General features: G+C 38.8%; 1 protein-coding gene across 2 annotated transcripts in view; it reads left to right on the top strand.

Annotated features, from left to right (window-relative positions):
• The window catches only part of LOC116966058 (complement C3-like), a 209170-nt gene that overhangs the window by 156707 nt on the left and 32375 nt on the right, over window positions 1-20088 (top strand). Inside the window, exons 18-25 of one of the 2 annotated variants that reach the window (XM_033012202.1) lie at window positions 5399-5501; window positions 6924-7009; window positions 9416-9555; window positions 10761-10973; window positions 12230-12284; window positions 13362-13448; window positions 15151-15354; window positions 17699-17774. The exons of the other annotated variant lie outside the window; for it this stretch is intronic. Coding sequence (XP_032868093.1) covers window positions 5399-5501; window positions 6924-7009; window positions 9416-9555; window positions 10761-10973; window positions 12230-12284; window positions 13362-13448; window positions 15151-15354; window positions 17699-17774 — 964 coding nt within the window. The remainder of the gene's footprint in view (window positions 1-5398; window positions 5502-6923; window positions 7010-9415; window positions 9556-10760; window positions 10974-12229; window positions 12285-13361; window positions 13449-15150; window positions 15355-17698; window positions 17775-20088) is intronic. 2 annotated transcript variants of the gene reach the window in all.

Here is a 20088-nt window from a genome sequence, read left to right as displayed (position 1 = left end):
TTCAAAATGTGACCTTACAGAAATTGATTTAAAAATAATAATGACCATTTCGACTCATAGAGTAATACACCATTGAAACAGGCCCCACGGCCCAACCCATCCATGCCAGCCAAGATGCGGCCACTAAGTTGGCCCCATTTGTCTGCGTTTGGCCCATATTCATCTGAACCTTTCCATCTATGTACCTGTGCAAGTATCTTTTAAAATGCTATCCTATTCGAGGATAGATTATTTTTTAATAGATTCTAAATTACTTCCTTTTACGTATGATGCAAAATATCATAATATTATCATCTCGGATCATGCGCCATTAACATTTAAGATAAAATTAAAAGATATATCTAATAAAACTACTACCTGGAGATTTAACCCTCAGATATTAAAGGACAATGACTGTTGTAAATATGTGATGGATCAGATTAAATTATTTTTTGAAACTAATGATAATCCTGAAACTTCTCCATCACTATTTTGGGACACATTTAAGGCATTCATGCGTGGCGCAATAATATCCGCACAAGCACATCTCAATAAAGAAAATCGAAAAATAGAACAAAATTTAGAAAATGAGATAAAACGTCTAGATAATGAAAATATAAAACAGCCTTCCAAAGAGTTAAGTAATAAAATTGCATCAGTAAAATATAGATTAAATAAAATATATTCTAATCAAGTGATTAAACTTTTTCAACAAACTAAGCAAGTGTATTTTGAATTTGGAGATAAGCCACAAAAATTACTAGCACGACAGCTTAGAAAATTAGAAGATGAGAAGATGATACACGGAATTAGATCTGAGTATGGAAATATATTAATTACTCCAAAAGATATTAATGATAGATTTTTACAATATTATAAAAATCTTTATTCGTCAAAACTAACAGGACAAACAGATAGTATGGAAATATTTTTACAAGAATGTCAAATCAATAGCTTAGATCAGGAAGGTAGAGAATTGTTAAATGCTGAAATAACAGTAAAAGATATTATAGAATCAATTAGTTCGCTTAAGAACGGAAAAGCAGCGGGCCCAGATGGCCTGAGTGCAGAATTTTATAAAAAATTTCAAGATCTGATTTCCCCAAGATTACAAATAATGTATAGATATGCATATGACCAAGGAAAATTACCAGAATCTTTAAATGAATCCACAATTACACTCATCCCTAAAGTAGATAAGGATTTGGAAGATCCTGGATCATATAGAGCGATTGCCCTTTTAAATACAGACCAAAAAATATTAACTAAGGTCTTATCTAGGAGATTAAGTTTAGTGATCTCTAAATTAATACATTATGATCAAACAGGTTTTATCCCAAAACGTTACTCATCCCATAATCTCAGACGTTTGTTTAATATTATATATTCAAAAAGAATACGAGATACGGAACTAGCGGTTATATCACTAGATGCAGAAAAAGCGTTTGATCAGGTGGAATGGATGTATTTATTTAATATAATGGAAAAGTTTCAATTGGGGGATAGATTTTGTAAATGGGTAAGAATTTTATACTCGAATCCTATGGCAAGAATTTTGACTAACCAAATTTTGTCAGCCAAATTCAAACTCTCTAGGGGATGCAGACAGGGATGTCCGTTATCACCCTTATTGTTCGCATTGGTGATAGAACCATTGGCGGAAAAAATTAGATCTGAACCTGAAATATATGGCTATAATACTGATACAACAATTAATAAAATTTCTTTATATGCAGATGATGTTTTGATTTATATTACAAAACCGGAAATTAGTATTCCCAACCTGCTAAACATTATAACTAAGTTTGGTGCATTTTCTGGGTATAGGATTAATTGGGATAAAAGCGAGATTATGCCAATAACAGGAATAAATCTTAATACATTACAACAATACCCATTAAAAGTAGTTACAGACAAACTTAAATATTTAGGGATTAACGTAACTAAAACTCATAACTCATTAATAAAATCCAACTATCCTCAACTATTAGATAAACTTAGAAAAAATATTTTATATTGGAAAACACTGCCTATATCCATGATTGGTAGAATAAGTGCCATAAAGATGGTATTTCTACCGCAGTTGTTATATTTGTTTCAGGCTATTCCTTTTTTTCTTCCGAAATCTTTTTTTAAAAAAATTGATAATATTGTCAATAGCTTTATTTGGGATTATAAAAATCACAGAATAAATAAAAAACATCTATGCAAAGCTAAGATAAATGGAGGATTAGCACTTCCAAACTTTTTATATTATTTTTGGGCTGTTCAGATTAAGAATATGAATTTCTGGTGGGTAAATATGGATCATGAACCGACATGGTTAAATATAGAAAAGGAGGACTGTCTACCTTTTAATGTAGGTTCGATAATTTTTGCACCAACGGAAGTACAAAAAAAATATTATAAAGACAACCTAATAATATATAATAATAGACGTATTTGGAAACAAATAGTTAAGACTCTACACTTGGATAATCTCTCATTTAGATTACCAATTATGAATAATCCATCGTTTAAACCTGCTATATTAGATGGGGGGTTTAAACAATGGGATGATTTAGGAATTACAAGGATAGAACATCTGTATAGAAAAGGAAAATTTCTTTTATTCCAGGAGTTACAAGATATTTATGGATTGTCTCCACAACATTTGTTTAGGTATTTACAAATTAGAGATTATATTAAATCCAATACACAAGATTATAAAAATAAAGAAGCAGGATTGTTAGATGAACTGTTTAATTTATATCCAAATACAGAAAAATTAATAGCCTATATATATAACATCATTTTGGATAAGGAGAATCCAATAACGGAAGTATATCGTCAAGCATGGGAAAATGAAATGGGATTGGCTATAACAAAAGAAAACTGGGAAGAAAGTCTACAACGAATACACCGGTGTTCATTAAACGCCAGACATATACTGATACAATTTAAAGTATTATATAGGTTACATTATTCGAAAACTAAATTAAATAGTATTTTTCCGAATCTCTCCGCTATTTGTGATAAGTGCAAGAAAGCAGAGGCAAATTTAATACATAGTTTCGTTACATGTCCTAAATTGAATTATTACTGGACAGAAATCTTTAAAGTTATTTCTGAAGTCATCAAAGTTAAATTGGACCCTAACCCAAAGCTAATAATATTTGGAATTCCGGATTTACATCTATCACTTACAGTAAATCAAAGAAATTTCTTTGATTACTGTTTAATAATTGGAAAAAAAATCATATTGAAATTTTGGAAGGGAACATTATCCCCCACAACCAAAATGTGGGCAACAGAGATGATGGAGACGTTACATCTGGAAAGAATTAGATTTGTCCTATTGGACAAGTATAATTCTTTTGAACAGATATGGTCTCCATATATACAGTATTTAGAGAAGTAGCTGTTCTTGGCAACACAGCTCGACGTGCACCCTGCGGGATTTGGTGAGAATAATTCATTTTTATATTGGAATTACATATATGTCTTTATTGATACTATCACTTGTAGTAGTGTTATTAATAATACATATTGTGGTTACTAAAAATGTTTTTTTTTTTTTTTTTTTTTTTTTTTTTTTCTTTTTTTTTTTTCGTTTCTCTTTTCTTTCTTATATATAATCAAATTATTATTTAATCACTCTCTTAATGATTTATTCTTTCTCTATTCTTTCTCTATCATTATTTCTAAAAAAACAGTAGATAAGTATTACTAGTGTTTTACTTAATGCAAATTGAATTAATTTGATATAAAGTTGTTTGAAGCATTGTAATTGATTACCTTTAATAAAAAAATATATTAAAAAAAAAATGCTCATGTATGCTTCAGCGACCTTCTCTGGCAGCACGTTCCATATACCCACCTAGTGTGTGCTAAACGTCTGATGCATTTCATGCCTCAGGAGTAGTTTATTGGTTGTAAGATGCCTTGATTTCTTAAGATTCCTTGCTCAGTCTTCCTTTTAGTTTTGGGTGTCACAATGGCATAGCTGGCAGAACTGCAGCCTCATTTCACCAGATACCCGGGTTTGATCCTGACCTTGGGTGCTGTCTATGAGGAGTTTGCACGTTGTCCCTGTGGCCACGTGGGTTTCCTCCGGATGCTCCAGTTCCCTCCCACATCCCAAAGATGTGTGCGTTTGTGGGTTATTTGGTCTCTGTAAAGTTGCACCTCTTGTGTAGGGAGTGATTGACAAAGAAGGATTACAGGGGACTAGTGTGAATGGATGAGACAGTGGACTGAGAGGCTTGTTTCTATGTGACATGACCAAACTAATTATTTATCTGTATGAGTTTTTAAAACTTTGCTTTTTATTTCAGTGCAGAAGTTCAAAACTACACTACTACAACGCTGTTGTAACGCTGGATTTACATTAAACCTCATGCTTCTCAGCTGTAGTAATAGGGCCAGAAGAATAACTAAGGGAAATGACTGCCGCAATGCCTTCAAGCACTGTTGTGAAACATACACAGAATATATGGAACAGCTTCAAAAAAGCCAGACGACTTTAGGTCGAAGTAAGTATTGAATTCTTTTCTTTCAAGGTTAAATCCCAGTTGGAATAGAAGCTTTTTAGAGAGTAAAATGGTGTGTGTGTGTGTGTGTGTGTGTGTGTGTGTCTCTCGTCTCTCTTCTCTGTATGGTTGTCGTCTCTATAGTTTGCCAGGAGGCGTCGAGACTAGCAGAGCGGGGTGGACCTGTTATCTAGTCCGGCGGGGTATGGAGTAGGCTGAGAGAGAGATGGGGAGGAGAGAGAGAGTTGGCAGGGAGAGAGGAGGGAGAGTAGAGATTTGGAAGAGAGAGAGCGAGGGAGAGAGCAGAGAGAGAGAGAGGAGAGAGAGAGAGAGAGAGAGAAGGAGAGCAGGAAGAGAGAGAGAGAGAGAAGGAGAGCGCAGACGAGAGAGGAGAAGGGCGGAGAGGCGAGAGAAAGAGAGGGAGAGGAGAGAGAGAGAGAGAAAGAGAGAGAGAGAGAGAGAGAGAGAGAGAGAGGAGAGAGAGAGAGAGAGAGAGAGTCAGAGAAGAGAGGAGAGAGGGGAGAGAGGAGAAGAGAGAGGGAGAGAGAGGAGAAGAGAGAGAGAGAGAGAGAGAGAGAGAGAGAGAGAGAGAGAGAGAGAGACGAGGAGAGAGAGAGAGCAGGGAGAGAGGAGAGAGGCGAGAGAGGAGAGAGATGGGAGAGAGAGGGATGAGAAGGGATGGAGAGAGAGCAGCTGAGCGTGAGAGAGCTAGAGTCTCTTCCTAATCTCTCTGTCTCTCTATCTCTCTCTCTCTGTCTCTCTCTCTCTCTGTCTCTCTCTCTCTCTCTCTCTCTCTCTCTCTCTCTCTCTCTCTCTCTCTCTCTCTCTCTCTCTCTCTCTCTCTCTCTCTCTGTCTCTCTGTGTCTCCACGGTTAAATAAGATTTAAATGCATTTACTCTTCCCTTAGGTACTGATGAAGATTACACTAACTATGAGGATATAACAGTCAGGTCTCAGTTCCCAGAAAGCTGGCTCTGGCAGATATATACTCTTCCACAGGGCAAGAATGGGTATTTATCCTGAAATCTTACAATGAATGTGTGTTGTTCATACTGCATAATTCAATTACATTTTTTGATGCAAAATTAACCCAGGATGCCTCCAAGGTTTGCATACAATTAAGGTTTTTTATTCTTAGCATTTGACTGGAATTTGGTGCAAATAATTAAATTTGTAATTTAGAAAAGAAATGTGCTAATTTATCATAACAATTCATAACAAGAGGATTTCAGTATCGGAGTAAAGAGTTTCTTCTGCAGTTGTATAGGGCTCTGGTAAGACCACATCTGGAGTATGGTGTACAGTTTTGGTCTCCTAATTTGAGGAAGGACATCCTTGTGATTGAGGCAGGGCCGCGTAATTTCACAAGATTGATCCCTGGGATGGCGGGACTGTCATATGAGGAAAGATTAAAAAGACTAGGCTTGTATTCACTGGAGTTTAGAAGGATGAGGGGGTTCTTATAGAAACATATGAAACTATAAAAGGACTGGACAAGCTAGATGCAGAAAAAATGTTCCTAATGTTGGGTGAGTCCAGAACCAGGGGCCACAGTCTTAGAATAAAGGGGAGGTCATTTAAGACTGAGGTGAGAAAAAACTTTTTCACCCAGAGAGTTGTGAATTTATGGAATTTCCTGCCACAGAGGGCAGTGGAGGCCAAGTCACTGGATGGATTTAAGAGAGAGTTAGATAGAGCTCTAGGGGCTAGTGGAGTCAAGGGATATGGGGAGAAGGCAGGCACGGGTTATTGATAGGGGACGATCACCCATGATCATAATGAATGGCGGTGCTGGCCTCCTCCTGCACCTATTTTCTATGTTTCTATGTATCGAAGGTAGACAAAAATGCTGGAGAAACTCAACGGGTGAGGCAGCATCTATGGAGCGAAGGAAATAGGCGACATTTCGGGTCGAGACCCTTCTTCAGATTAATCTTTGGAAACTCATTAATAACTTACTGTGAAATTTGGAAGGCATGGGTTTAAGGTGAGAGAAATAAAGGAGAAGCTACCTGAGAGGCAACTTTTTCTTGCAGAGGGTGGTTTGCACATGAAACAAGCTGCCAGAAGAAGTGGTAGAGTGAGCACAATTATGACATATAAACGATACTTGGGGTACGCATACAATGGGAAAGGCTTGGAGGATATGTGCTATGCACTGGCAAGTAGGGCTTGCTTGGTTAGGTTACTTGGTTGGTATGGATGTGTTGGACTAAAAGCCCTGTTTCTGTTCTATACAGTTTTATGACATTGAATAAATATATGAGCTGCAGGTGGTGAATTGCAGAAAATTAGATTATTTGGTATATCTTCAACTTAGTAAATACTAGTTTAAACCTTTTGCAACAAATACTGTATATAGTTAACAGCAAAGAGCACAGTCTGACTATGTGCAAAATGAGTTTAATATACTTTTTTTTCCTCTTAAACAGCGTGGCATCAGTGGATATAACGCATTACCTCAAAGATTCAATCACTACTTGGGAAATACAGGCTGTCAGTGTGTCCCCAACAGAAGGCAAGATTTTTATGGGTTATACAAATGTTATAATCAATATCCATGTATATTAAGTGGCGCCAATAGAAGCAAATATGTTCAAAACATTTACATTTTCTTTCTTTTCATACAACCAGAGTACGAAACACAGAAGGAAACTGACTCTGTCAATTTATTTTATCTAGAGTGATAAAATATGATGATTGATGCTAAAAATCTACAGTGTCATTAGAGAGCACAAGGCAAAGGATTTTATAAGATGTAGGCTCAATTTATGCAAAAATAAAATGTTCCAGAGGCTGAAAATCTGAAATGAATATCGAAAATGCCAGTAAAAATTAATAGGCCAGGCTTATCTATGAAAGAGAAAAGTGGTTCTGGGATGAGGATCTGTCATCAGGACCAGGAAAATTTAAAGATAAAAAAATGTTAAGATTCAAGAGAAAAAAATAAATGGGGCAGGAATAGAAGACAAGAGAGGTTAAATGACAAAGAGGTGACGATTCAAAGTGACTTGGATAGGCTGGGTGAGTGGGCAAATGTTTGGCTGATGCAGTATAATGTGGATAAATGTGAGGTTATCCATTTTGGTGGCAAAAACAGGAAAGCAGACTATTATCTAAATGGTGGCCGACTAGGAAAAGGGGAGATGCAGCGAGACCTGGGTGTCATGGTACACCAGTCATTGAAAGTGGGCATGCAGGTGCAGCAGGCAGTGAAGAAAGCGAATGGAATGTTAGCTTTCATAGCAAAAGGATTTGAGTATAGGAGCAGGGAGGTTCTACTGCAGTTGTACAGGGTCTTGGTGAGACCACACCTGGAGTATTGCGTACAGTTTTGGTCTCCAAATCTGAGGAAGGACATTATTGCCATAGAGGGAGTGCAGAGAAGGTTCACCAGACTGATTCCTGGGATGTCAGGACTGTCTTATGAAGAAAGACTGGATAGACTTGGTTTATACTCTCTAGAATTTAGGAGATTGAGAGGGGATCTTATAGAAACTTACAAAATTCTTAAGGGGTTGGACAGGCTAGATGCAGGAAGATTGCTCCCGATGTTGGGGAAGTCCAGGACAAGGGGTCACAGCTTAAGGATAAGGGGGAAATCCTTTAAAACCGAGATGAGAATAACTTTTTTCACACAGAGAGTGGTGAATCTCTGGAACTCTCTGCCACAGAGGGTAGTCGAGGCCAGTTCATTGGCTATATTTAAGAGGGAGTTAGATGTGGCCCTTGTGGCTAAGGGGATCAGAGGGTATGGAGAGAAGGCAGGTACGGGTTACTGAGTTGGATGATCAGCCATGATCATATTGAATGGCGGTGCAGGCTCGAAGGGCCGAATGGCCTACTCCTGCACCTAATTTCTATGTTTCTATGTTTCAAAGGAAAGGGGAATAGATGCATAATTGTGCTGGCATCTAATGCAAATGGTGACTGACATTTTCTTTTAATTTAGGAGCTTCTTGCACTTACAAAATATCAATGCAGTAGGGAACAGGAAAAAAATAATGCATTGTCAGCAGGACCATCCATTTATTTGTTGGGACCACCAGTTGTGTCAAAGTGTGGCATATAAATATTGAAACAGCGACAATGAAACAGCTGCTATTGGCAGCTGAATCATCATTACATGAAACTTGCATTATGGGTGCTTTGATAACTTTGATCATAACCACCAGGAATATAAGGGAGAGAGAAATAACACCAGGTCATAGAAGATTTACGTGTGTCGAAAAAGAAGGAAGCAAGGGTTGACACAGAATGTCTTGATCGAGATGGAAGCCAAAGAGGAAGATATAATGAGAGAAACACTTTGTTGGGACTTATAATATAGATATAATATCGATGCACAGTTGCAGAATATAATTAAAATTTGGAGTAGGTCTGCATTGCAATCAAAAAGATTCTTAAAGATGCATACTGAGACTTACTGGGAAGTGCTCTGCTGTAAGACTTTCTATGAAGTCCCCCATCTCTAATTTAAAGAAGAAAATGAATGGCAATTTACTTAATATAACAATATCACCATTTTTAAAGGTTCTACCAATTGGAGATGATTTGTGGTTTATTGTGGCAAGTTGGTCGATTTAAAACCATACCATACCTTTTCATGGGAATGTGAGTCACTTAATTTTGAAACATCAGGTTCAAGTTCATTTCATTTGTGAGAGAAATGAACTTTATCTTTTTCAGCTTTGGGAGTAAATTAGATTTTCTGCTACATTACCCTGAAGAAGGGTTTCGGCCCGAAACGTTGCCTATTTCCTTCGCTCCATAGATGCTGCTGCACCCGCTGAGTTTCTCCAGCATTTTTGTGTACCTTCGATTTTCCAGCATCTGCAGTTCCTTTTTAAACACATTACCTTTGTACGTTAGTATAAAAAAATAATTGGGGTAGTATTAAAAATACTATCTGTTTTTCGTGCAGGAGTATGCATTGCAGAACCCTATGATGTCACCGTGCTAAAAGACTTTTTCATTGACCTTCGACTTCCATACGCAACCGTACGCTATGAACAAGTGGAAATTAGAGCAGTCCTCTACAATTATCATGATAAAGATATTACGGTAAGATGGACATTTTTTGTGAGATGAGAGGGAATCTACCTGAGTAAATAGCCCAAAGAATTACAGGAAAAACTATTGACTGGAAAAGTGGGAGATCATTGAGGAGATGTTTCAGGCACAGACTACAGTAGGCATGTGAAGAGATGGTCGAAAAACAAAATGTAGGTTTCATTTAAAAGAAAATGAGATGGAGAACAGCTGATAATTTTAATTATTCATTCCATCAGGTTGTTTCAAAGTCTTATCTTTCATTATTCATCCCATTCTATAAATCTTTCTCTCCTATCATCACCTATTGATCCTAGATTTCAATCATATAAACCAGTGATTCCCAACCTGGTGCCATATGGCCCCCATGACAAATTTCGGGGGGGGGGGGGGGGCACAGAAACATTTTGGGATTTAGGGGGCCACAGGTTAAATGAAGGGGGGCACAGAGCTACCAACCTGTTGCCTTCTAAATTTCAGTTTTAATTAATTTAAATCTATGTAGTTGAAATATTTTTGATGTTTGTGGAATAGAATAAAAGAGAATATTTGTGCAATTAATAGACACTGATATTTTTATGGAAGGCATTATAATATTGAAGTACTTTTTTTCCGCTAATAATGTCGGGGGGGGGGGGGGGGGGGCACAGAAAAATTAAAAAACCCCAAGGGGGGCCATGAGCTAAAAAAAGGTTGTGAACCACAGATATAAACCACCATAAGAGCTCTTGAATTGTCATTTGTTGAACTCATTACTAATTAAAAATAGATACTTACATTTCCTGTCATTAAACACTCATTACCACTGTGTATCTGCAACTTTTTTGTTATGTATAATATTTATCATAATCACAATTATTATATGTGGATTTTTCACATTGCCACCTCTCGGGACAGTTGATGTGTTTTACTGACAAAATCCTAGTGCTTGAAGTCAAGTCACCATTGAAATGTAGAAAGCCATTGAGGTTGTTGGTTCACAGAAAGATCCCAAAAATCAACTTGCAAATGTCAGATAAATTGCTTTAGTGATGTAGGCTGGAGCAAAAATATTGTCCCAGAACTGTGTTGCTTTTCAAAGTAGAGGTACGGGATCCTTGGCAAAGGTTGACGATACCTCCATTTCATATCATATTTTAAGGAGGGCTTTTTTGACTGAAATGAAATTAGTTTCTCCTTTACATTTTCCTGTATTGCAATTGCGCTTTAACTTCCAGGTTCGTGTGCAATTTCCTTACAATGAGAACATGTGCAGCAATGCAAAACGAACAGAACGATATTCTACGACAATCAAAATTCCAAAGAAATCAACTGCTGTGGTGCCTTATGTTATAGTCCCATTGACAATTGGGGAAATAATGATTGAAGTCAAGGCATCAGTTCACGGTGTATTTGTGAATGATGCAGTGAGAAAGCCCCTCCGAGTGCTGGTAAGTTCAATATTATCAAGTTTTCCAGATCCAGGAATATGTGATTGCAACAGATTAGTTTCACCTTGAGTCCAAAATCTGAAATAGATCTAAATTGCTGAAGCAGACATATTGTTCAGAATCCAGATTTTGATGATAAACAATTTGATAGTATTCTTGGGAACATATTTTCAGGATATTGGGGAACAGCGATTGGGAAGAGGTATAAACTAGCAGTTTGGCAAAGTTCCTGGTTAACTTACTGACTGTGCTAATGTATATTTGCAATCAATGAGGATGAAGGAGTGGTAATAGATTTTAAAGTCAGGATGATGTGGAACCTGCAGGAAGTGACTTGACCCAGCACAAGGACAGGAGGCACAGCTGGGTCAACTCAAGTCAACTTTATTTGTCACTTACACATACAAGATGTGCAGTGAAATGAAAGTGGCAATGCCTGCGGATTGTGCAAAAACTACAGAATAGAATAGAACAGAATCAGTATTTACATGTTAGAAAATAAAAATTAAAAATACACAACACAACAGTAAATTAGTCCCTAGTGAGATAGAGTTTACAGTCCTGACGGCCTGTGGGAAGAAACTCCGTCTCATCCTCTCTGTTTTCACAGCATGACAGCGGAGGCGTTTGCCTGACCGTAGCAGCTGGAACAGTCCGTTGCTGGGGTGGAAGGGGTCCCCCATAATGTTGCTGGCTCTGGATCTGCACCTCCTGGTGTATAGGTCTTGCAGGGGGGCTAGTGTAGTTCCCGCAGTGTGTTCGGCCGAATGCACTACTCTCTGCAGAGCCTTCCTGTCCTGGGCAGAGCTGTTCCCAAACCAGAAAGATGCTTTATACAGCCCCAGAGTAGAAACACTGAAGGATCCTCAGAGAGACTCTGAATTTCCTCAGCTGCCTGAGGTGGTAAAGGCGCTGCCTTGCCTTACTCGCCGGAGTGGCAGTGTGTATAGTCCATGTCAGATCCTCTGTGATGTGGACTCCCAGGTATTTAAAGCAGTATTTAAAGTAGTAGAGTGATGGGTTTTGAAGGGCATGTTGGCAGTCTGCCATTAGAAGAGCAAGTCAACAGAAGGGTGATCTTTGCATTCTTCCCATTTATATGATTGAGGGAGTATTGGACTGATGGTGGCCTGAAGTGCTGAAGAATTGTGTTACAAATAATATGTAATATAAGCAGTTCTAGTAACTTGAGTCAATATCTTAAACCTAGAATAAACCAAATGCAAACATACTCAGTGTATTCTTTCTTTCTGCAGCCAGAGGGAATCAAAACTGAACTCCCAGTGGACACTCACGATTTGAATCCCAATGGTAAGGTTCACTCATATTATTAGCCTTCAGAATACATAGTTTTCAGGAACCTCATCTTTTATTTAAATTGTGCCATAAATATGCTTTACCGGACTGTTATCAATCTGTTACATTGACTACATAAATGATATGCAGACAAATGACCAATAAGATAGAAACAGACACTGCTGCAAATGTTTCGGCAGAGTCTGTATACAGCAGGAGAGTTGGGCAACTCTCAGGAAAGCAACAAAAGTGATTTAAGGTGAGAGGGAAAAAAAATTACTCGGAACCTGTGCAGCATCTTTTCCACACAGAGATATGGGTATATGGAACGAGCAGATGGAGGAGGTAGTTGAGGCTGGTACTATAACAACATTTAAAAGACTCATCAATGAGATAATGGATGGAAAGGTTTAAGAGAAAATTTTTAGGCCAAATGCAGGCAGGTAGAACTAGCTTAGATGGGACATATTGGTAGGTTTAGACAAGTTGGGCCAAAGGGCCGGTTTCCATGTTTTGACTATAAAAAGCAACAGAGTACACACGAATATATAGTTATCAGGGAAAATAATTAAGAATACAAGAATATAGGAACATTAGTAGGCCACTCGACCCCACAATTAATCACGACTGTACTGTCCCAGGCTTCATCTCTTCTTGTGTTCCGATATCCGCAGTCCTCAATCCCTGAACTTTCAAAACATGCACCTATTTCCTCTTTAAATACTACAAATGATCTTGCCTCCATAACAATCCTGCAAATTCACCATACTCTACCAGAAGCAAAGGTTTTTGATTCAAAGATGTTTTTATTAATTAATTTGCAGAGTATGGGCATGGTCAGCAAGAGTTAGTAGTTATTGTCCATTTCATACTGCCCATGAGACCCTTTGGTAAGTTACCTTGAACTGATGCAGTCATCATGATAAAAATACTTCCAAGTGTTGTTAGGTTGGGAATTTCAAGATTTAGAGATAATGTCAATGAAAGAACATCTACATATTTTATATTAGGATTGTGTCTGGATTGAAGAGGATAGAGCAGTATATTGATATAACCTTCTGAATAAATAAATATATTTTTCCTTTAACCTAGGTAAAGAGCAAGTGTTTAATGTGTCTGTGCTACCCCCAAAAGATATGGTTCCACGCACAGAGCCATTGACTTTCATCAGCGCTCAAGGTAGGTAATATTTTCATTCCTATATAAACTGAAGAGAAATATCTATTTGTAGATCTTATCTGATTTGTTGATGTTGGATAATTCAGAGGTGTATAACATACTTTCCATTTTAAATATAAGAACAGCACTTGGTCAGAAAATAAAAAATGAAGGTTTCGCCGAACACCTCCGCTCAGTCCGCAATAACCAACCTGACCTCCCGGTGGCTCAGCACTTCAACTCTCTCTCCCATTCCCCATCCGACCTCTCTGTCCTGGGTCTCCTCCATGGCCAGAGCGAGCAACACCGGAAATTGGAGGAACAGCACCTCATATTCCGCTTGGGGAGTCTGCATCCTGGGGGCATGAACCTTGAATTCTCCCAATTTTGTTAGCCCTTGCTGTCTCCTCCCCTTCCTATCTCTCCCTCAGCCCTCTGGCTCCTCCTCCTTTTCCCTTTCTTCTCCCCGCCACCCCCCATCAGTCTGAAGAAGGGTTTCGGCCCGAAACGTTGCCTATTTCCTTCGCTCCATAGATGCTGCTGCACCCGCTGAGTTTTTCCAGCATTGTCTACCTAGGAAGTTTACATTGTTGTCCTTCAGAAATACAATCGTTACCCATCAGTCCCAAATACTGCATGCATTGGCATTTTTCTCTTTATTTTGGTTGGAATATGGATCTGGAACAGCTTACTGCTTTTACTATTCCTCTCCTGGTGACTTTTATTTATCACCCAATTTAAAATTAGATTTTTAACTAGTTTACTAGTCAGGATATGTTTTTAACTACCATTCCGTCATGCTGGCCAGAAATATGTCTTGTAAATGACTTGCAGGCAAGTGAAAATGAAATCTCATGGAATGAAAAATCCGAGAATGATGGAAAACTTTTCCTGAGTATATATAATAGATATATACCTCAAAAAAAAAATAAATGCATGGGGAATAGAGTTGTGCCAAATAAGGTGAATAGTCACACTCTTACTCAGGTTTGGAGAGTATAAAATATGTGGAATATGCTTAACGTGAGAGGGGAAATGGGACCTAAGGGGCAACTTTTTCACAAATAGTTTAATGGGTGTGTAGAACGAGCTGTCAGAGGATGTGGTAGAGACACATACATTTACAACATTTAACACACATTTAAATATATGGTGAGAAAAGGTTTACAGGGATATGGACAAAATGGGCATTATGGGTGATGCCTTCCCCATCACAATAATCCACAGCATACATTTTCAGTAACCTTCAAGTTGATTAATTAAACACATTTCCCAGAGAATGAAATAAATTAAATTCCTATGTATAAGTACATAAAATTACTTTAGAGCTTTGTTGATACTCCATCAATGAAACATAGCACTTATGGATATGCTCAGATATTTGACAGAATAGCCATCAGGCTATTAAACCTGGCTCGGACAAAACTCTGATCATTAATAACCCATTATCTGTTATTTACACTTTATCAGTCTATTTATTCATGTGTGTATATATTTATCCAATGGTATATGGACACACTGATCTGTTTTGTAGTACATGCCTACTATGTTCTGTGTGTTGAAGCAAAGCAAGTATTTAATTGTCCTTCCCGAAACGTTGCCTATGTCCTTTGCTCCATAGATGCTGCTGCATTTCTCCAGCATATTTGTGTACCTACACATGACATTAAACTCATTTGAACTTGAACTTGTTCCTCTTAAATTTATTTTATCAATGAAACAGGTGATCTTTTAACTCAATCTATTGAAAAAACTATTGATGGATTGAAACTGAAACATCTAATCAGAATTCCGAGGGGATGCGGCGAGCAGAATATGGCATCAATGACTCCGGTTGTGATTGTTGTAAAATATCTGGACGAAAAAAATGAATGGCCATTGGTGGGAGTGGACGCCAGAGAAACAGCACTGAAGAACATTCAGACAGGTACAGAACAATACTGAAATGCGGCCATCCCACTTAGGAAACCTGAACGGAAACATCTGGAGACTTTGTGCCCCACCCAAGGTTTCCGTGCGGTTCCCGGAGGTTTTTGTCAGTCTCCCTACCTGCTTCCACTACCTGCAACCTCTGGCAACCACCTGCAACCTCCGGGAACCGCACGGAAACCTTGGGTGGGGCGCAAAGTCTCCAGAGGTTTCCATTCAGGTTTCCTGAACGGGACAGGGGCATTACATGTAAATTGTTTCATCTGAAATAATACGTAAACGGTTTGAAAAATGAAGTATCACCACCTAATGTATTTTGCAAGGTTCATCACAGAGATTTTTATGTATAGTTTATAATAATGCTTAATCTTTACTGCTGATTATCACTGAAGATTGTGGTGATGTGGATGTTTAAATGAGGAGTATATTCAAGGCCATGACCGAAAGATAAATAGACATTAAGCAAATTATGGGATTGAATAGAGAAGTTGATGAGGCTTGGGATCAGGTACAACCCATGTTGCTGACTGGTCAAAGTAAGTAAAATCCCCTGGGACATGGAACATTCAGAGGGAAAATCTTTTTTAATGTGAGTCTGAAATTCACTTTTTGACCATTGACAAAATGGCTTTTGTAATGCAACTTTCGAAACGAGAGTAAAACACATGTTACACAACATAACAGTGTAGCAAAGTGTGGAGTCATGCGTTTTGGTAATAGGAATAAGGTGTAGACTATTTTCTAAATGTGGAGGGAATCCAGAAATCGGAGGTGTTGTAAAAGCACTTGGAAGTGCCGGTGCAGGATCCCCAAAAAAGTCAATTTGCAAGTCGAATCGATAGTAAGGAAGGCAAACACAATGCTAGCATTTATTTCAAGAGGACTAGAATATAAAAACAGGAATAGAATGCTCAGGTTCTATAAGGCACTGGTCAGGCCACATTTGGAATATTGTGAGCTATTTTGTGCCCATATCCAAGGCTCTGGAGAGGGTCCAAAGAGGTTTACGAGAATGATCCCAGGAATGAGTGGTGTCAGAAGTTATAGGGAGAAGGCAGGAGAATGGGATTAGGAGACATAGATCAGCCATGATTGAATGGCAGAGTAGACTCGATGGGCCGAATGGACTAATTCTGCTCCTTTCACTTAAGAACATATGTTGCAGAAATTCTAGTGGGTCAGGCAGCACCTGTAGAAAGTGGCCTTGGAATGCTGTGATGGCAGGAGTGTGGCAGGCAATTCAGGCAACCCCGAAGATTAATGGAATATTTGACACATTGAAAATTGATCTTCAAAACCATGGCAATTACCAAGTTATGGTCACTGTAAATGGTCTTTAGTTGACATTGGTGAATATAAGAATTGATGTGTAAATTTGAGAATGTGGGTACCATAAGGTATGGTGTGGTATGCCATGGGGTGTTACATTATTGAGGGGTTCAAGATCATATGAGGTATGAATCAAGTGTGGACCATTTGTTGGTTTTTCGAGATATCAAAAATGTGACGATTGAGAGCCCGAAGTTCAGAATAATTAAGATGTTGGGTTAAAGGATAATTATAGCAAGTTAGGATAGAAATTTAGCATCCATTTGAGACCCGTAGCCTGTTCTTCAGGAGGAGGTGATTCAAGAAGATCGTTAGCACACAAAATGGATAAATGGAAGGTAAGAAATGCATCCACGCAGCTGAGGTGATCTTAGCAGACAAGGTATTAGTGTATATATATAGAACTAACTGTAAAACGGTAGTTAAACGGTAAATAGTTTAACAAATGTACTGAATACATTTCTGAAGAAGGGTTTCGGCCCGAAACGTTGCCTATTTCCTTCGCTCCATAGATGCTGCTGCACCCGCTGAGTTTCTCCAGCTTTTTTGTATACCTTAACAAATGTACTGTTCAGTTTCCTCTTGGAAGGGAAGCAGTGCAACGTGAGCATAGAAGTGGAGCAATCTGAAGCTGTAGCGTTGAGACAATGTCATGCCTGTACATTTATACCTTGAATAATGGTTGAGCTGTTCCATATCTTGAATGTATCCATGCTGCGGTTGTTGCAAGAATGCCTGTAGATATCATAACTGATGATTTTAGATTGACTTCTGGGTTAGAAATTCCATCTTCTATGCAAACAATAGTTGGGATCATAAATACCAATTTGAATTTTCACAATAAGGCATCGTGAATGTATCTTTAATGTGGTTTTAGCATAGGTACACTGTTGAGAAAGGCATGAGTGCATGTCAAAATTTCTTGACGTGTTTTCCCAACATTTTGTGTCACCGTTTGGATACTCTGCAATTTATTGACTTTTGTTTTTTATTGCTTTCTTTTCTTCACTCAGGTTATATCCAAGAACTGGTATATCGCAAGGAAGAAGGTTCTTTTGCGGCTTTCAAATACCGTGAAGCCAGCACATGGTACGTTACAAGCTGAATTTCCAGACTGACATTGGTGAATTTGCAATTAGAAGAAAATGGGAAAATCAGGGACAGTCAGCATGGCTTTGTCCGTGGCAGGTCATAGCTTCCCAAATTGATTAAGATTTTGATTTATTAATTAAAATCATTATCCAGAAATCTATCAGATCAGAGGGGAAAAGTTTAAGAAATGTGTTTTAAAGAAAGAGTGGTGGAAGCAAATTAGATGGCATCATGTTTGGCATTTGTATTCTGGATATATTTTAGTAAAGCATTTGATAATGTTGCTTATGGAAAGCTGATCCAGAGATTTAAGATTTCTGGGATCCACAGTGAATTGGTAGTTTAGATTCAGAACTGGCTTAACCATTGTGGACTGAGAGTAGTGGTGGAAAGGTGTTATTCCGTATCGAGGTCTGTAAGCTCTGGTGTTCCACGGAGATCATGTCTGGGAACTCTGTCCCTGTGATGTATCTAATTGACTTGGATATAAATGTAGATGTGTGGGTTTTTAAAGAGGTTTTCCCGAGTATAGGGCAGTCGGTTCTCGCCATCATAAACAGTAGCTTGTGTTCTGGGGTTGTCCCCATAAATTTTAAACATGCTGTAGTGCAACCACTACTTAAGAAACCAGGCCTGGATCAAACTGATCTGGCCAATTTTAGGCCGATCTCCAAGTTGCCATTTATCTCTAAGATCATGGAGAAGGTAGTTTATGCGCAGCTGAAACTCTTCCTGGATGAGCACAATATTCGGGAGGTTTTCCAGTCTGGATTCAAGGCTATGCATAGCACAGAGTCGGCTCTGCTAAGGGTCTTCAACGACATCCTCCTGGCAAACGACTCAGGTAATTATGTGGTTCTTGTCTTGCTGGACCTATCTGCCGCCTTCGATACAGTGGACCATGGAATTTTAATTTCCCGATTACAGCACCAAGTGGGCATTTGTGGCAGTGCCCTGGGATGGTTCAGGTCCTATCTGGCAGACAGAACCATGCGTGTAAGCCTTGCTGGCTTTGAATCCTCCTCCACTCCCTTGGTATATGGGGTCCCACAGGGCTCAATTTTAGGGCCCCTGCTCTTCTCTTTATACCTACTTCCTCTGGGCTCAATTTTAAGAAGGCATGGCATCTCCTTTCACTTTTATGCAGATGATAGCCAGTTATATATGCCACTCAGGAAAGAAGACGACTATTCTCTAAAATCACTTCTGTCTTGTCTTGAGGACATTAAGTCCTGGATGGCCTTAAACTTTCTGGGACTTAATGAAGAGAAGACAGAGGTGATTTTGTTTGGCCCCAATGGCTGCCGTGAACCTCCCTTTGTTGACTTGGGTCCACTGGCATTGTCTGTAAAGCCAACCGTCTTGAACCTGGGTTTTAGGATGGACGGTGATTTTAAACTAGATAAACAAATAGGCGCGGTGGTTAAGTCCAGCTTCTTTCACCTAAGGAAGCTGGCAAAGGTGAAGCCCATTCTCGAGCGGCAGCATTTTGAAACAGTAATCCATGCCTTTATTACATCTAGGCTGGATTACTGTAACGCACTCTACTCTGGAGTCGCACGAGCTTCATTGGCTCGTCTCCAGCTTGTTCAAAATGCTGCCGCTCGCATTTTGACCGGAACTCGAAAGAGGGAGCACATTACGCCAATTTTGGCCTCCCTTCACTGGCTCCCAGTGCACTTTCGAGTTCATTTCAAAATTATTTTATTTGTTTTTAAATCGTTGAATGGGCTCGCCCTGCCTTACCTCTTTGAGCTGCTCCACCTATATGCTCCTGCCCGGTGCCTCAGGTCAGCTGATCAGCTGCTCCTTGAGGTACCAAGGTCTAAGCGGAAGCTCAGAGGGGATAGAGCCTTTTCTGTTGCTGCTCCGGCACTCTGGAACACCTTGCCGCTGCACATCAGACAGGCCCCCTCACTGTCCATCTTCAAATCCTCCCTAAAAACACATTTTTATTCTTTGGCTTTCGACACTGGCTGAGGCATTGCTCCTGTTTTTAGTGCTTTTAATGTCTTTTAATTTTTAGTGTGTTTTTTATAGTCCTTCGTTTTACGGTTTTTAATGGTTTTTAATTGTTTGTAATAGCTTTTTGTTCATGAGTTCTCATGTACAGCACTTTGTGGCAACTGCAGTTGTTTAAAGTGCTTTATAAATAAAGTTATTATTATTATTAAAATTAGACAATGAGGAAGACCATCAAAGGATCCAGTAGGATATAGATCAGTTACAGATATGGGTAGAGAAATAGAAGATTGAGTTTAATACAGGCAAGTGTGAGGTGTTGCATTTTGAGATTGAGGGAAGATCTGTT

Source organism: Amblyraja radiata, chromosome 35 (assembly GCF_010909765.2).
Source record: "Amblyraja radiata isolate CabotCenter1 chromosome 35, sAmbRad1.1.pri, whole genome shotgun sequence".
Taxonomy (NCBI): domain Eukaryota; kingdom Metazoa; phylum Chordata; class Chondrichthyes; order Rajiformes; family Rajidae; genus Amblyraja; species Amblyraja radiata.
This window is presented reverse-complemented; position numbering and strand designations above follow the sequence as displayed.